At 37.3% G+C, this 18,175-nt stretch overlaps 1 protein-coding gene across 1 annotated transcript in view; it reads right to left on the bottom strand.

Annotated features, from left to right (window-relative positions):
- LOC134813057 (ribosomal protein S6 kinase alpha-3-like) overlaps nt 1-18,175 on the bottom strand; it is a 56,518-nt gene that overhangs the window by 35,311 nt on the left and 3,032 nt on the right. The window contains exons 2-6 of the mRNA XM_063820733.1: nt 12,936-12,974; nt 10,534-10,641; nt 10,288-10,369; nt 7,690-7,770; nt 1,009-1,088 (exon numbers count right to left, since the gene is read on the bottom strand). Coding sequence (XP_063676803.1) covers nt 1,009-1,088; nt 7,690-7,770; nt 10,288-10,369; nt 10,534-10,641; nt 12,936-12,974 — 390 coding nt within the window. The remainder of the gene's footprint in view (nt 1-1,008; nt 1,089-7,689; nt 7,771-10,287; nt 10,370-10,533; nt 10,642-12,935; nt 12,975-18,175) is intronic.

Here is an 18,175-nt window from a genome sequence, read left to right as displayed (position 1 = left end):
GAGTATGTGACCTTCTTCTATAGCTTCATTTAACTTCTTAAGGAAAGCTACTTTCTTACTGTTTACATAATTGCTATGCTTGTTGCGTTGCTTAAAGTATTCTCGTCTGAGGATACTGTTACAGTGCTTACTACCAAGCCGGTTTGCTAGCCTATTTAGGTTCCGCCGCGAGGAGTTGACTTGTGGGTCGAACCATTTCTTACGGGCAGAATTTTTGGGAGGCTTTTTCACTTTTAAGGCTATATCAGCAGCACTGTGGAGACATTATATTATATATATAATCTTACTATATATAAAGCGAGACGATATATATATATCTGTGCCATTTTACTGACACCACGGCATCAACTTTAACGCAACTTTCCGCAAAAACCGTAAAAGATATACAACTGAAACTTTTTTGACTGGGTTAAATGCTTTAATGGCCTTCAAATCAGCATGAAAAAATAAAAAATTGGCCAAGGAATAATAATTTTAGTGCCCAAAATTTGGACTCCCAAGTGGTGTCAAAAACGCGAATTAAATAGGTAATAATTATTTTATATATATATAGTCTCTCGAGTCTTGACACCACTTTAGGGTTAGACGGGTTCCTGCTAGTATATATAATATCCGTACCATTTTACTGACACCACGGCATCAACGTTAACACGACTTTCCGCAAAAACTGTAAAGGATATAATATACAACTTGAACGTTTTTGACTGTTTCAAATGCTTTAATGGCCTTCAAATCAGCATGAAAAAATACAAAATTGGCCAAGGAATAAGAATTTGAGTGCCCAAAATTTAGACGCGAATTAAATAGGTAATAGTCTCTTGAGTCTTGACACCACTTTAGGGTTATACGGGTTCCTGCTAGTAATATCTACAAGTATAAAGAACACCCAGTACAATAAATAATTATTTGAAGACACAACTTTTGAACATAATATTGATAAAACGATCTTAACTTCAACAACATATTGACATTTAATATAAACAAAAGTAAAGTTAACAAAGTTCATACCTCTTTAGACAGTCTGCCGAACAGATCTCCCCCGCGAAGAAACTGTAAGATTAAATACAGCTTGCCCTCTGTTTGGAACGCTGCAAAACAATTTCACTATTGGTTATGTGACATTTCATTGTAATTTCATTATATTATGTTAAATGTGATATTTTATTGTAATTTCATTATATATGTTATGTGATATTTCATTGTAGTTCACTGCCATGTAAATGTGAGGGCAAGTTTCCATAAACGATATTTTATGATCGTCGCCGATAATCGCTTATTGAGCGCTTTTTCGGCGCTTTTTTTTAAAAAAACCGTTTACAATCGCTTTTTTTACGATTATAAACGGTTCAAAAAAAATCGCTTATAATCGACTATAATTGATGTCATAATTCAAAAAAGCGCTTTTTTGAATTTAAAAGCGCTTATAAGCGCTTTTAAGCGCTTACTAGCGTCGCTGAGCGATTTGAAAGCGGTTTTCCAGTAGGATTGGCGCCAAAAACGGGTGGATAAGCGGTTGGCCGGATAAGCGATTCGTAGGCGCTTTTTTGAACCATTTATAAGCGATTATAAGCGCTTATAAGTGGGGTGCAATTTAGCTGTTTGTAAAGGGCAAACAAAGCGCTTATAAGCGCTTTTAAAATTGAGTCAGGAAAACGCTATATTACATCTTATAACCGCTTATAATCGATTATAATCGCTTTTTTAGAAATCGCTTATAACGGCTAATTCATCGCTATTTTACCGCTTTTACCGCTTTTCCTATCATCCATGGCCAGGTGAGCAGGAATTAAAAAGCGCTTATAAGCGCTTTTTTGATGCTGCCCCTAACCTGGTCGGAACGGGGTAGTGCCCGGAATTTAAAAGCGCTTATAAGCGCTTTTTCAATGCTGCCCCTTACCTGGTCGGAACTGGAGAGTGCCTGGAATTAATAAGCGCTTATAAGCGATTTTTCAATTCCCCTTGGTCGGAACTGGAAATCAGAGTGCCCGCTTATAAGTGCTTTTCTGTGCAACCTGGGGTGCACCGGCAGAGTCAGATCAGGATTTAAAAGCGCTTATAGGCGCTTATAAGCGCTTATGATCGCTTTTCTGTCGCTTTTCCCATCACCCATGGGCTGGTTGGCAGGAATTAGAAAGCGCTTATAAGCGCTTTTTCAATGCTGCCCCTAACCTGGTCGGAACGGGGGAGTACCCGAAATTAGAAAGCGCTAACAAGGGAGAGTGCCAGGAATTAGAAAGCGCTTATAAGCTTAACGGCCGGCGATACTCGTAAAATATTTGTTTCAGATATTACGTTGAGTCCAACTCGGCGTGCGTCCTGGTAAGTTATAAACTTACAATTATAAGCACAAATCTGAACATCCGTTCACCTGGAGTGCACGGAATTTAAATGCGCTTATAAGCGCTTTTCTCGATGCCCCTAAACCTGTCATGCACTGGCGGGAGTCAGGATTTGAAAAGCGGTTATAAGCGATTACAATCACTTTTTATTACTGGTTTTTACCGCTTTATCTATCATTTATCAACATGGATTTAAACATAGTTGTTTGACTGGCGATCTAGAAGCCAAGCAAAAAGGCTAAGTGCACGGCGCGGCAAAGTTCTCCGACAATAATTGTCAGAAATTGTAAAGCGCTTGCAAGCGTTTATTTATATGTTGTTAATGGTGGCGGTTGTCCTGGTACGGTGGCGGTCGATGCCCGCTGCGTCATCAGTCATACACACTTCACATTCAGAACTTGCAAAAGAAAAGTATAGTATATGAAATTAAATTATTGCGCTGGGCCACGCTCAGTCTGTCAACGAGTATGACAGGCCTGTTCATGTTATTCCAAGGAATCTCTAGTCGGGCTGAGCGAATCACGACGTCTGAAAAAAGTGCGGTGCTCATTGAAAGTTAGTGTGTGCGTGACCAGCATTTATGATTTAAGTACTTGTTCATAATCAATCGCAAATCGTGGACATAAAAAACACGTGCACGCTGATTGACCATTGTTAATGATCTGGCCCGGCGCGCGCTACTTCGTAGCACTTGCCATCGGGCAAGTGATATTTCGAGAAGAAAGCGGCGCGCGCTACTTCGAAGAAATTTAGACGAGTAACATCCGTCAATGGTCGAGTCAAGCACGCTGAGTACCAATAGGAAAAAAAGTAATGTATACGCTAGAAAAGCCGCGCGCGTGCTGAGATAGCTTGTAAAATCTGGTTATTAGATATATACAGTGGGGTGACATATGTTTTCGTCACTTCTGATAATGACAATACAAACAGCGTTAAACTAACAATTTTCATTAAACCATAACTCCACTTCAATTCCGGACCACCGATTTACAAAATTCAAAAATGGGTGTTTAGAGAAAATTCTGAACTTTTCTCGGACAGTAGAAATTAAGTTCATTCGTGCTTCAGAAGAGACTGGCAGGCCCATAAATAAGAGGTTTGATCACGATAATGATACTATTTATGAAGGAGCACATGTTTTAATAGCAAGCGACGAACTTTTTTCTACTTCAATATTACCATGAAGTTTAAAACGGAATATCTTTGTACTGCATCGTTCGATTTCGATAAAATTGATGAGGTAACAAGCGCTTCTACTAAATCGCTCGCCCAAATTTTAAGAAAATTCTTGTGAAAAGGCCTTTGGGTATGATATCGATATTGATCTGAATCGGTGTATTTTTTGGACGCTGATCCCGAATCACCCGCCATGAAGTAGGGTAAAAATACTTCCCTGGAGAGTTACATGGGCAAAACCGTTTTACTTTTAGTCACGTGCTGCCGTTGCTCTATCCAGATAGGTAGTCCGCCATCGACAGTGAGCCGCGCGTGCCGACTGTATAGTAGTATGGTTTTTAGCGCTAATTTCGGCCAGCACAATTTTCTTCAAACAAAAAGATATTGAGTATCCTTCCCGACCTCCGATTGCAACAAAAATTGGTGAGCTTACTTACTTACTAATAGACTTACAAGGAAAGTGTCCGAAATAATACGACAAAAATCAACGAATTTGGTCAAATTACGCGACTTTTACCAGGTTAAGGGGCATTGAGAAAGCGCTTATAAGCGCTCTTTAATTCCGGGAACTCCCCCGTTCCGACCAGGTTACTGTTAGGGCCTAGGGGCAGCATTGAAAAAGTGCTTATAAGCACTTTTTAATTGCTTATAAGCACTTTCTAATTCCTGCCAACCAGGCTATGGGCAATAGGAAAAGCGGTAGAAAAGCGGTAGAAAAGCGATCATAAGCGCCTTTAAGCGCTTTTAAATCCTGACTCTGCCGGTGACCCCAGATTGCACAGAAAAGCACTTATAAGCGGGCACTCTGATTTCCAGTTCCGACCAGGTTAAGGGTAATTGAGAAATCGCTTATAAGCGCTTTTTAATTCCGGGCACTCCCCCGTTCCGACCGGGTTAGGTGCAGCATTGAAAAAGTGCTTATAAGCGCTTTCTAATTCCTGCCAACCAGGCCATGGGTGATAGGAAAAGCGGTAGAAAAGCGATCATAAGCGCCTATAAGCGCTTTTAAATCCTGATCTGACTCTGCCGGTGCACCCCAGGCCCAGGTTGGACAGAAAAGCACTTATAAGCGGGCACTCTGATTTCCAGTTCCGACCAGGTAAAGCCAAAGGGGAATTGAGAAATCGCTTATAAGCGCTTTTTAATTCCGGGCACTCCCCCGTTCCGACCAGGTAAGGGGCAGCATTGAAAAAGCGCTTATAAGCGCTTTTAAATTCCGGGCACTACCCCGTTCCGACCAGGTTAGGGGCAGCATCAAAAAAGCGCTTATAAGCGCTTTTTAATTCCTGCTCACCTGGCCATGGATGATAGGAAAAGCGGTAAAAGCGGTAAAATAGCGATGAATTAGCCGTTATAAGCGATTTCTAAAAAAGCGATTATAATCGATTATAAGCGGTTATAAGATGTAATATAGCGTTTTCCTGACTCAATTTTAAAAGCGCTTATAAGCGCTTTGTTTGCCCTTTACAAACAGCTAAATTGCACCCCACTTATAAGCGCTTATAATCGCTTATAAATGGTTCAAAAAAGCGCCTACGAATCGCTTATCCGGCCAACCGCTTATCCACCCGTTTTTGGCGCCAATCCTACTGGAAAACCGCTTTCAAATCGCTCAGCGACGCTAGTAAGCGCTTAAAAGCGCTTATAAGCGCTTTTAAATTCAAAAAAGCGCTTTTTTGAATTATGACATCAATTATAGTCGATTATAAGCGATTTTTTTTTAACCGTTTATAATCGTAAAAAAAGCGATTGTAAACGGTTTTTTTTTAAAAAAAGCGCCGAAAAAGCGCTCAATAAGCGATTATCGGCGACGATCATAAAATATCGTTTATGGAAACTTGCCAATGTGACGTGGTTATGAATTTGTCTTTTGGAGCACAAGCGCAACAGTTTTAAAACAGGGCTGCAACAGTGTAAGGGTCCTTATAATTATTGAATACTGATATTGTTAGATGTTGATATTACCACAACATGTACAATAATGAAGTTTTCTATTCAGTATTCAACAAGATGGGACAAGATAGCATGGAACTTTAAACTTAAGTTTCCGTGGAATTATTCAAACTCACAACGTAATTGCTTTTTTCTCCATACTAACATACCATCTCTCTTGGTATGTGTATATTATATAACGCAGGTTTGGGAAAGTTGAAGCCTGGAGCTTTTAATATGAACATTACCAAACTTTACGTTGAATATTTCATAACCAGATAATATCTGACAACCAGATACATATAAAATGAGGGGGGGGGGGGGGGCAGGGGGTGGCAGGCCATGGTACTCGTTTAATAACTAATATGTTTCATTACCAGAATCCAGATACCTCACGACAAGATCATGATGATCAGGAATATGATTGTTGGAGTTGTAACCATCTTAATGCCTCTAATATTTGTATAACCTGCTTCCGTGATATATATTGTTTAACTAGGCTTCTGCCGACTGTATGTTTCATAACCACCTCCAGGCACCAATTGCCATAATTTCGAAGTTTTGATCAAGTATTATATATTATATACACTGTATTAAGTTTCATATTTATTTTTGTTGCTGTCGGAGAGGCGAGTCAACATAAGATTTAGGAGTCTGAATTATTTAACTTAAAAATTCATCACAAGAGCTCCCACCATGGCCTAGGTAATTCGCTAATATATTATGTAAGTAGCCCTTACCATAAAGGCATAAACTCACCGAACAAGTAAGTTTGCTAAAGTAATACTATTACTATGAGATTATCGAGTTTATAAAGTTTATAATGTATAAATGGTTTATAATGTTTATAATGGTTTATAAAGTTTATAATGGTTTGTACCTTCTTAAATAGAGCTTCAGAAGCTTATTATCCCTCATTACTTAAAATAAATACACTAGTCTAAGTTATTTGTGTCTGTCATTTGTTTGGCGTGCAAACTGAGAGATGCTTATTTGGTGTAAGTACACGTTAGTCAGTACAATGACACTAGAATGCACGCCATGAAGGGTCGACGTTGCAGATAAGACTTTATCGCAAAGTGTTATCTTGCTAGTTTCCCAGTAATTTTCAAGGCGTTAAACCCCCGTCAAAACCGCCGATTCGTAACTGATAAGTGTAGTTATTATCCATGATGACCAAATTGCTGTGAGGTAAAAAAACAGGGCGAAGGTGCGTCACCAAGTGGCACTTTACATCTAGCTCTTCTGAGAAATCAACCTATTTATAACTTTATTTGATAGCACAGTGTACCCTGTACTAAGTACTTGTGTGTTCTCACGGATTCTTTTTTGAACTGATAATGATTTTTAACTGATAATGATGGTGTCAATATTCTAAATATTTCATTACGAAATATGGACTTTTATTTATAAATATTCTAATTATATTTAATATCTATCATTATTTTATGGACTTTAGAGTAAGCAAAAACTTGAGCAGTTATTTGTGTACAGTGGAAACTAGAGCAGAGTACTATATCGCTGTATCGCAGGATAGAACATATCGTCACATGCAGACACTCTGAAACCCTGACAATGCAAGTCAAAACTTCACACAACTTTTATACATTAATTGTATACAAAGAATGTGTGCTTACATTTTAGAGACACTCTCCAGTTGTACTACATTCCTGGGCAACGGAGGGCACTTGTACATCATTATACAGATTATTATACTTGCCATATAATTATGTAGATGGTGTGTGAGGCTGACACGTTGTGAGCTTTTTTATTTAGCAAATTCAGCAATTCCGGACTCGTTGGATTACCGTGCAAAACTTACGCAATATTCCCGCAAAGACACTATAAAATGTGCAATGGTGTTGCAATGGCGTTGCAATGAGCTACTCAGTACCGTGATTGAGATTCAACCGCATACAAGAACAATTTATATTTTTCAATAGGAAGGGTATTATAGTACTACAGTATTATATTTACAGTACACTACAATGTAGATGTACAGTCCTACTGAAGGAGTATCCTCCTTATTTAACCCTCAATCACGTTTCCGATCATTCGGCTTAGTCGTCCGAGGAGACATTAAACAGATGTGTAATTTCGCATGGATCCAATGGAACCTTAGCTACTCCCTAGACTATGTGGCACTGGGATTTGAACGCTGGACAACTTCTCCAGAGGTAAATATTACATACCAGAGGTTCCATGGAAAATATTCTGAATGATCCCCTTAATTAGCACTTACCATATTTAAGGTCCACAATAAAGGGGTGTTTTATCTGAGCTAATATGTCACGTTCCATCTTTGTCCGCACTCTGTCTCGTACTGAAAATAATAAGTTATTATAGTACTGAAAATAATAAATTTATATTGTTATTTTTTACATAATAAACAATAAATTTATACATTACATTATGATATGTTATGTTATCATTTAATGGTTCTCCTGGTTCTAGGAGTTAACGAATCAACGAACGTTATTTAAGATGAAACTGAATCGTTGATTGGAAATTGAAAATTGGCTGACTCATTCATACATTCATTTATCTGCCGGCTGCCCTCGCAACAAGAAATGCGGCCGCTTTTTTTGTGGATGGCCTCTCAATTTCCCGATCCGTGATGGCGTATTTTATCATATTCCATACAACCTGGGGACCCCAGTTTTTACTGTTTATAAGCATGCAGATATGGCGGAGTGACAGGCCGAGCGCCACCAAGTTAATATAATTCCATATTGAATTTGAAAATCGTGTATATTTCTATGTAAACATATGCTTATTGTTTATGCAACCTGACACCCGACACGGATCTGTGCAAAATAGTATTAGTAACTCAAAATAATAATAGTATGTTATCAATTAGTGCCTAGTGGGATATGTACATGGTGAAATTAGTAAAGTACTTGGTCCGTTCAGCGCCTCGCGCCAACAATTATTTAATTCAGATTATTGCGCAAAATAACTTTGCGCAGGTAGTCACATGGGCGATAACAGTGCACGAGCTGAGGGCACGTATGTACGCACGCACGCACGCTCGCACGGTCGCAAAGCTACCATATACAAAAAAAACCTCGTTCGCTAACCCTTGTCCTTGACTCTTTTGTGCCTTCGGCACTTTGAGTCATGGATCGGGACAAAATTTCGCAGCGGTTACACCACACACGATACATTTTCCTACCAGACACCACCAATTCCATTTTACCTTATTAGTCCACTAACATATTATAGTATTTAAATTGAAGCTTCGACTCTCAGCGCACTTAATGAGTCGCGTTGACTCTTTGATCGATCAGTCTGTTACTTGCAAAACTTCACACAACTTTTATACATTAATTGTATACAAAGAATGTGTGCTTACATTTTTTAGAGATACTCTCCAGTTGTACTACATTCCTGGGTAACGGAGGGCACTTGCACATTATTATGCAGATTATTATACTTGCCATATAATTATATAGATGGTGTATGAGGCTGACACGTTGAGAGCTTTTTAGCAAATTCATCAATTCCGGATCGTTGGATTACATAATTAACGCAATATTCCCGAAAAGAAAAACCTTATTGTTATGCTTTTATCTAAGTTATCATTTTTATTTAATATTCAATACTCAATAATAAATTTCAAATGTCTGATCCATAATCGAAACTCTTACGACGAACAGCCCTCAATTCATATTCTTAAAAAGCATGCCGAAGCATGGCGTACAAGGTAAGATCTGTCGAAACTCGAAGTAGCTTAACTTGAGCACCGGATAATTCATATAATAATATATGATTTGGAGTTGAATTTTAGTATTTTATTTGTTGAACGACTCTCCAGCAAGCCAATAGAACATCAGTAGATCCTAGGACGTCGGTCAAACTGTTTTAATTTCATAGCAAGCAGGGTGCTAGCGCCGTCTTCTGGTAAGATTGTTAGGTGTAACTAGGGAACACAGTTTTTCTATATCCCAGGAGAAATTGTTTAAAATATCTTGACATACCAGTGGTTTACGGTTCAAAAGAGGGGGGATTCGTTCGCGTTGGTTCACCGTGATTGAACACCTTGATACCAGACGTGACGTGCCACGTGGAACACAAAACTAGCTCCAGTTTAAACACCAAAGGAATCTCAATTAAAGAAAGATTTAGCTCAGCTCTGACCAGTTCCTTTCAGGAACATCCTCCAGGTTTACTCTCATTGTTTTCTTGACTGACTAACAATATGTCTTTCTCATCCTCATATTATAATAGAGTAACAATAATTTTCTTTGTTTCATCATTTTTTGATTACACATTAGCATGTGATTTAGACTTAGATTTAATTCAAGTTAAATTATTTTAAAGTCATACTTCCAAAAGTTAAATCATTTAGAGTTATTAAATGATATGGTTAAAGCTCATAAAGTCATAAGCCTGATTATGATCACGCGACGTTTGTTGGACCAGATTTTAATTTAAAAGCACAATATGGTACCAGAATTCGATCATTCCAGGGATATGCATAGGTGTTTACTTAGACAGGAATATGAGAATTAATTAATTAGTAGGCGAGACTATACCGACAATGAGGAACTTCCACTCGCATTCATAGTTTTTTAATTAATTTGTAGAATTGCATATTTGCAGATCGCGACTATAAAATTGATCCATTGCCGATAGTCAATTCATTTTACAATCTGTTAAAGCCTGTTTGAGTCATATTGTATATAGTGTACAACACTGTTCGCGAACACCTGTTCGTGTACAACTGTTTGTGTACAACTGTTCGTGTACAACTGTTTGTGTACAACTGTTCGGGAACAACTGTTCGCGAACACGTTTCGGGCTATCTGGATACTGTCAAAGCCTGCTCATTCTTTACCTTTTAGAGAAGCCTTTTTTAAAACTTTCATCGCGTAGAGCACCCCATTATCAACTCCACCACGCTTCCTCACTAGAAACACCTGAAAAAAGTTTTCATAACTATTTTCGTTTTTTGTTGTTGTTGTTTTTTTTGTTGTTGTTTTGTTGCGATAGAAAAAAGTTTGGTGAGTTTTTTTACAATTGAATGTTGCCACAAAAAAGACAATATGGAAATTAAAAATCATCTTAAAGTTTAAAAGTTCACCTTGCCAAATGAGCCCTGACCGAGGATGGTCATCAACTCAAAACAGTTAGGTCCGACCCGTTCTCCGTCCGTCCCTGTAACTGGTACTTCCACCACGTCATCCCCATTCTGCCGAGAATTCTTTGTTTAATTCTATACTTAGTTCTGCCGGTAGAACTATTCTTAGTTTTATTTGATACTCGATCTAGAATTGTCAGTTTAAAAAAATCGTCAATAAGTTCAGCAAATTAAGTTACCCATGAAATCCACTGATAACTGATTACTGGACTACGGTCAAAATTGGTTCAGTAGTAGTATGTTCAGTGTTCTTAGCGTTTTGAATGGAAACACTATGAGGCCCTCTATTATTTATTTATCAGAGATTCCAACCGCCAATTCGAAATTGTTCCACTTTAGTTCAAGATTTACTCCCCACGTTTCTCAGTACTCATTTCACTCAAATTTTGCACTTTATTTGACCAGTTGCAGTGAGAGAACAAATTTGCAGCATAATACATATATGAATATGTATATTCAACGGTACAGGGTACCCCATTAACAGTATGATTACTAATAGCCAAACTGCAACAGTGCAATATCAGAGTATTTGGTTTAATTAGCTTTTGTGAGATCTACACTTTTCTTTGGAGTTAAATAGTCGGAGTTGCACTTGCACTCGAATAGTGTCATTAAAATATTGATTATTATAAATATATAGAGTTCAGGTCACTTGAATATTATTAATAAAGAGTTCAGGTCACTTGTGACTTGTGTTATAATTTGAATACCTTACTCGGGAATATTATAGCGGGTTAATTTATGACTGGGAAAATTAATGACCGGGAAAAATATGGCGGACTTTCCCAAAACCCGCCAAATTATCCCGGTCATGTATTTACCGGTGGCCGACCTTTCACGTTTTTTTTTCAGAGGTAAACAAATTTTCAACCGAAATTTCTGTTTTTGTTACTTGTTAAAGAAGTTATTTCAATTTACAGTTATTGATATTACTCAGAAATAGAAAAAAAAACACGTCTATTTAAAGGAAAATAAATCTAAGCAATAATAAGTCAAATCTTCATTAAAGCGTTTTCTCATTATCATTATCGCTAATGTCCCCTCCATTATCATTATTGATATCCACCTGCTGCTGACCGTCAAATTCGAAGTTGTATTGTTGTCTTAACAAGACTTTCATTTTGTCCGCTAATGGGGCTACTGCTCTGAAGGTCAGCCGGAGCTTAAGATATATATTATATATTATTATTATTCTCGTTTTCTTCTATAAGGGGTCGTTCACATATTACGTAATCAATATTTTAGCAATTTTTACCCCCCTCCCCCCTTCCGTAATCAACCGTTATCAAGACCCAACCCCCCCCCCCCCCCCCCCCCCCCCTTGACTTTTTTCCTAGAAAACACTTTTCTCTACGTTTCATGCTACCCTGATCATGCTATCATGATGAGCCGAAATCATTGTTATGATATCCGGCCAAGCACCTTCTAAACTACTTACTATTATAACCGGATATCAGATATTCGATCAATTTCTAAATTTTATCACTATCAGAGTGAAATTGAGTGGAATTTGAATTAAAATATTGTCAAATTGTTATTATTCTCGAGGTAAAAAAGAAAATTTTGATTACGTAATCAACTACCAAACCCCCCCCCCCCCCCCCCCCCCCGTAATCAACCGTAAGCATTTGGAAACCCCCCCTCCCCCCTCGGCTGATTACGTAATATGTGAACGACCCCTAACATATAAACTGTTTTCTTCTCTACGATTCACTGATTCATGGGCAATAGAAGTGAGAATCACGGTCCACCCTGAAATCTGATTTCTATAACCAAATTGTGATTTTTATAACGAAATTATGGTAGCAAACGCCAATAAAGTTACAGCCCTCCATCCACTGCTTCAAAAGTCTTCTCTAGCACATATGAGACTTCAGGTAAAATATGATGATCACCACCCCCTTGGAACCCCATAATCTGAGTCGGCGGGTTTTTTTATGACTGGTAAAATTTTTGACCGGGAAAAATATGGCGGAATCTTCCAAAACCCACCACTTTATCCCGGTTATGATATTCCCGAGTAAGGTATTATAAATATAGAGTTCAAGTCACTTGTGTTATAATTTGAATGTTTTCCACTGGTTTCACTAAAACAAAGTATCACTATCTCTTTATGCAGCACTGGGAATATAAGAGTATAAGACGATTTTCCAACAATTTATAATTTACGGGTTTACGGATGTGGTTCAAAGAGTCCTAATTCTAATTTGTAACAATAACCATAATTATGATTATTAGATATTCCTGATTATTAAATATTCCTGATTATTAAATATTCGGCGAAATATTGCTGATTTATAATTTTATATTCCTGATAATTGAGCAGGATTTTATTAATTGCTTACCTCCTCCTCTTGCTCAATGATGCTATCGTCTTGGTGTTGCTGAAACGGAGGCATGGTTAATTTATTTATTATCTAGTTATTTTCAGTCGGTTAAACTCTAGTGATAATGTGCCCACATAAGTAAATGCCCACAATCAACGGATCTCAAGATAAATAACTCTACTCCTTCAGAAAATGTCTTGCACATCATACCATAGTTCTCAGGAGAAATTATGTAATGTAATATTTGCGTGACTACTTTATTTGACTGTCACGAAGCGTCTACAGCAGCACTTATACTACTGCTATTTATTTCCTGTCTGCTTCGTGTTGGTTTATTAAATTTTACTGTCAAGTTGTACCGTTTAATACCCTAGCTAGACAGTACTTAATGCACTACATGATGCAATATAGAAGTAGAGATAGTGGCTTGACCACGCACTGTTTTTGTTCAATTATTAACTAGAATGTACGCATTTTAAAACAATGAGCTTTCTTATTCACACTCGACATGACGGACATCAATTGAACCTTTTAGAATATTATTCCCATATATCTGCCTTTTTCTGACAAATGTGCTTAAAGACCGTTTTTGAAATTTTGGATTATTTTATCCACATTTCTTATTTTGGTCAAGAACTTTCCTTGAAACCATCGGAAACCATTAGAACTGAAGCATTTAAGTCAGAAAACGGCAGATATATAATATTAACTGTATTTTCAATACAAGCTCGATATCCAATCTTAAATCAAATATCATCCAATACACTTATTATAAGTTCGGGAAAATGGATCTAGATAAGGAATTTGGAAACAAAGTACCGAAAGTAGTTCAGGATTTGAGCGGAAATCTGGAAGCGAAATATTCATTAAAGGGACAGTTAGGGGTAACCACAGAAAATAACGCAACAGAATATAAAGTATCTCCCACTCCAAATGATGATACCATTTTAACGAAGGTTCCAATATCATCTTGTTAATCGTATCTGCTTACTACGTTATCACGATTTACGGAATGTGTATGGAAATGAACAACAAATTGAAATACATACGTTTAGCCATTTACAATTTGTTACAATGAAGTACAACAACATAACCAACTTTTACAAAATTGTCAACTTTTTATCTGAGAGTTTTTAAACATTGTAGTGAAATAAGTGAACATATTCAATAGTTTCTCCGATTTCCAGCAAATAAAAGAAGCTTTGAAAGACATACTCCCCAAGTACATCAAGTGTGACGGATCTACTGAAATAAATGCACTAGATCTCAGCTGTAAGGGCTTGCAGCATCTCACTGATGTTCCGAAACCTGACAAGTTTTTTATCTCAAATGACGATCCCTTAAGCAACAGCCTTTGTCTAATAAGTTCTCTTTTTAAAGGTATAATTTATTGAATCTTTTTAACCTGCGACCTTTTCTTTTACTATGGGAGTCAAATTTCACGCTTTCTTTAAAAATTTAAGTTGACAAATTTCTCACCTCTTTGGAAAACCTTTTGTCAAATTTCTTTCGTGAGTGATTCTGTCAATATCATAAGAACCGATAAAAATATGCCATATATACAACTTTCTTGTCACAAGGAAAAACAGTATCTCCTTATCGCCGAATTAGTTCTCTTAGTTAATATATCATAATGCTTTCTACTCGAGAGGTATCAAATATTTGTTAAAAAGAGGGAAAATAAATTAAAAATGTAAATTATGACTGCTAAATTGCTAATCATCTGATATAAATGAGGAATTAGGTTACACTGTTCAATCAGCTCAATTTCACAGCCATTCGGCTTTTTTCGAAAGTTGCAGCAGAATATGCTGTTGTAAAGTGCATACTATAAACTATTGTTTATTACTAACTGTGAAACTTCGATGATCAGTTCAAGGTTAAGCATTTAAAAAGGTCAAATTTCGAAACTCAGGCCCAAACTATAGACCCCAATGAATTGGCAATAACCAGTTTTTAGTACTATACGTCATGCTAAAAACGATGATTAATCCGTCACCTAAAGAGAGGCACTATATTACAGGGGAGAACATGCTACCAAAGGACCACTGCAACCTCCTGCTCTGCCTCTTTACATTTGATCACGTCACTCTACATCGGTTCACTCTCAATGTCACTCTTGATAAGGTATCCAGGACTCTGAAGCGGGGTGGGGTGTTGGTCACCATGTATTTTGATAGCAAGAAACTTGTGCAGCTTATGGAGAGCAAAGTGGTTGAGAAGTTAAGCTTTATGAACTTTGAGAAAGGATCTGAATGTTCTTCAAAGACATTAGATAGCCACTCCTATGCAGAGATATTGTTGAGACCGATTGACTTCAGCAACAAATCAGGTACAAATAATGGTATGTTCACTCCCTTTTTAAGTGCACTAAGATGCATGTTACAATGCTTTTAAGATAAGTCTGGTATGAACGCATTCATTCTCAGAGGACGACAAAACAATGAAATCACAGAAAACATTGCCACCACTTAGGCAACCGACAGACTTTGGTAAGCCATTACTTTTCTTTAAAAGGATCCGTTTGACGCAAAATCTGTTCAATACCGCATTTTTCTTTTGATTTCAATTTATTATGTACGTTCGTTTTCGTCTGCTTTCTGATCTGTTTCAAATCGTATTTATCGTGTAATGACTAGATTCAGTAGAAAGCAGCGAAGGAATATCACCATTCGGGGGTGGGGCCAGGTGATTGATAGCCGCCGTCTGTTACTGTTAAATAATTACAATGGTGCAGACTGCAGTGGTTATAGTTGTACGAGAACATTTATATCATGCTAGACAATAAACATTTTATACAGTTGTATATTGGATTATTTCTATCTTAGCCCAAGACTCTAGGGTCGAAGTGAAGGCTAACTTTGTTAATAATGTCATTTACAAAAAGTGTCAGTTGTACATTTAAAAAAAACATCACAGAATGAATGAACACGTCATAATGAACAGAGAATGAGCAGTTTTCAAGACAACAAACTCAGCAACTACTTTATCGGAATATCACTGGTATGCATCTTGTTCGCCGGACTACCTGCCAACATCATTGCATTTACCTACTTCATAAGCCGGAAATGCAGGAGACCCAATGGCAACTTCTTCAAAATCACCTACATGATCATTACCGCCATCGACACCTTGATCCTGATAGCTTTAGTACCTGTCATCGAGGCCACTTTCCAGCCTCACCGAGCAGGGAGACTGTTCAATAACAACTGCTTCTGCCAGCTGTGGGGCACCCTTTGGGCCATCTTGCCCAACATGTCCATCTTCATGGTTTGTGTCCTCAGTGTTTCACGGTACATCGTCTTAAGCGACTACACAGTTCGTCTTAACAAGAAGCTGTCCTGGCTTATCCCTCTTTTGTGCCTAGCTGTTATACTACTTATGCTGCTTATCACCTACAGTGCTAAGATCGTCACCATGACTTACAGGCCACAATTATTTATGTGTGGCCCAAAAGGATTCGAGAAGCAAGGTGAGACGGACTCACGGAAAGTTCTCCTGCTTGCAATAATTAGTAGCATTCTCTTTACCTCTATCGCTGGGATGACCTTCATTCCAATTTCCATATCGTTCTGTCTGACTCGCTACAAGCTCAGAAGAATTAGAATTCTATCAAATGGTATAGGGGCCTGTACAAACAGACAGTATCATGCATCCTGCACCGTTATGATCGTCACCTTTATTTATATGATCTTCAACCTTCCCTTCAGCCTGGCCGCCATTGGCTTCTTGGTTAAAACTTGCAGTTTGTACTTTTCTTATGGAGAAGACTGGCAGAGGAGCTATGATTTGTTCAAGGAGGAAGGCTCTCCGGCTATGAATGTAATTGCTGTGCTGTTTTTTCTTGTGCTCATTGCAGCCAATAGTGCTGTAAATCCGTTTCTTTATTTCTTAAGAATGAACAATTTTAGAAGATATATTCAGTTTGTACTGGGTGACAGAACAGCTGTTCTTATGAATTCCATGTAAATAAAATACAGAATTTCCCTGAGGTGATACTGGAGTCCTATAATCGATGTTAGCCAATAATGCAACAAAATCAGGCACTGTATCAGGGAACCTTTATTTTGAATTTGATGTTGCTGCATTGCACTTCACACTCAATTATTGTGAATAACCTTTCGTGTTACGTTGTACATTTTGGGCGATTGTCTATTATATTATATTATGTATATTGCATGTTTATCATACAATCCTATTATCACTATGTACATCTACATATTGTTTTATTGCTAACGTAAAAACAGATTCTTCATGGATAATAAATTTCCACTTCATCCGTCATTATGTAGTGTCCTTATCTTAACAAATTAATAAGATACAATTCTATCTTATCATTACATTTACTGCATGAGCAATTAGTTAAATGTAAATCCTCAGAACACGTGATATAAAATTCGTAAACTATAAAGTAGGATCAAATCATTGTTCATCAATGGCTGTGAAACTAATTCATTATATTTAATACTCTTATCTATGATAGAATGCAATTTTCTTTTGCTATGAATTAAAATTTTCTTGACGACTGAGTACAGTATAATAATTTAACTGAATCTAAAGGATTCGAATGCTTAAAAGACTTTGAGAGCAAAAACTTGTACTGCCCCATTCGTAGGGCAACATAGCAGTTACTTATTATTTTATTCATTTCGTCCAAATTATTTTATGCCTTTTCATCAATAACCTGAGTTTTGTGCACTAACAAGGGCCTTTGTTTTCAGTTTTAGGTAACAAGACGAATGTAAAAAGTAAGGAACTGTTTGAAATAAGCATTGAGGAGGATGCAGAACTACAGTATTGTTTCAAGTATCGTGTTAAAGATCAGTTGATGTGTGGACTAGCTTACCCTGTACTGAAAAAGGAAGTATGTGTGTCACTAATGTAACTTTTGTAATAATGATTGACACTTGACTGTCAAGTGATTTGACAGCCTTTAATAAAGATTTCGAGCAAGATCTTACTACATTAATATCTGGGTACTAATTTAATAAATTATTAGGTCATCGTGTTGGAGTGATATTATTTAATCTGAATATATTAACAAGTGTCATGATTTAACTAAAAACGTCAATTTTTAGCACGCTTTCATTTCAGGTGAGACATGAACTAGTGATGAAGAATGGGCTAGCGCTCCGAGAAAGCTTCAATCTGACGAAATATCTTGGCTCTGGGAAGATGAATAATTCAGAGGATTTCCACGATATTTGCAGATGTATTGTATTAGAAGTTTATGAACGGTGATATATCAATGAAATGAA

The sequence above is a fragment of the Bolinopsis microptera genome, chromosome 3 (assembly GCF_026151205.1).
Source record: "Bolinopsis microptera isolate Bmic1 chromosome 3, MBARI_Bmic_1.0, whole genome shotgun sequence".
NCBI lineage: Eukaryota > Metazoa > Ctenophora > Tentaculata > Lobata > Bolinopsidae > Bolinopsis > Bolinopsis microptera.
The sequence above is the reverse complement of the archived record's forward strand: the minus strand, read 5'-3'. Positions and strand labels throughout refer to the sequence as shown.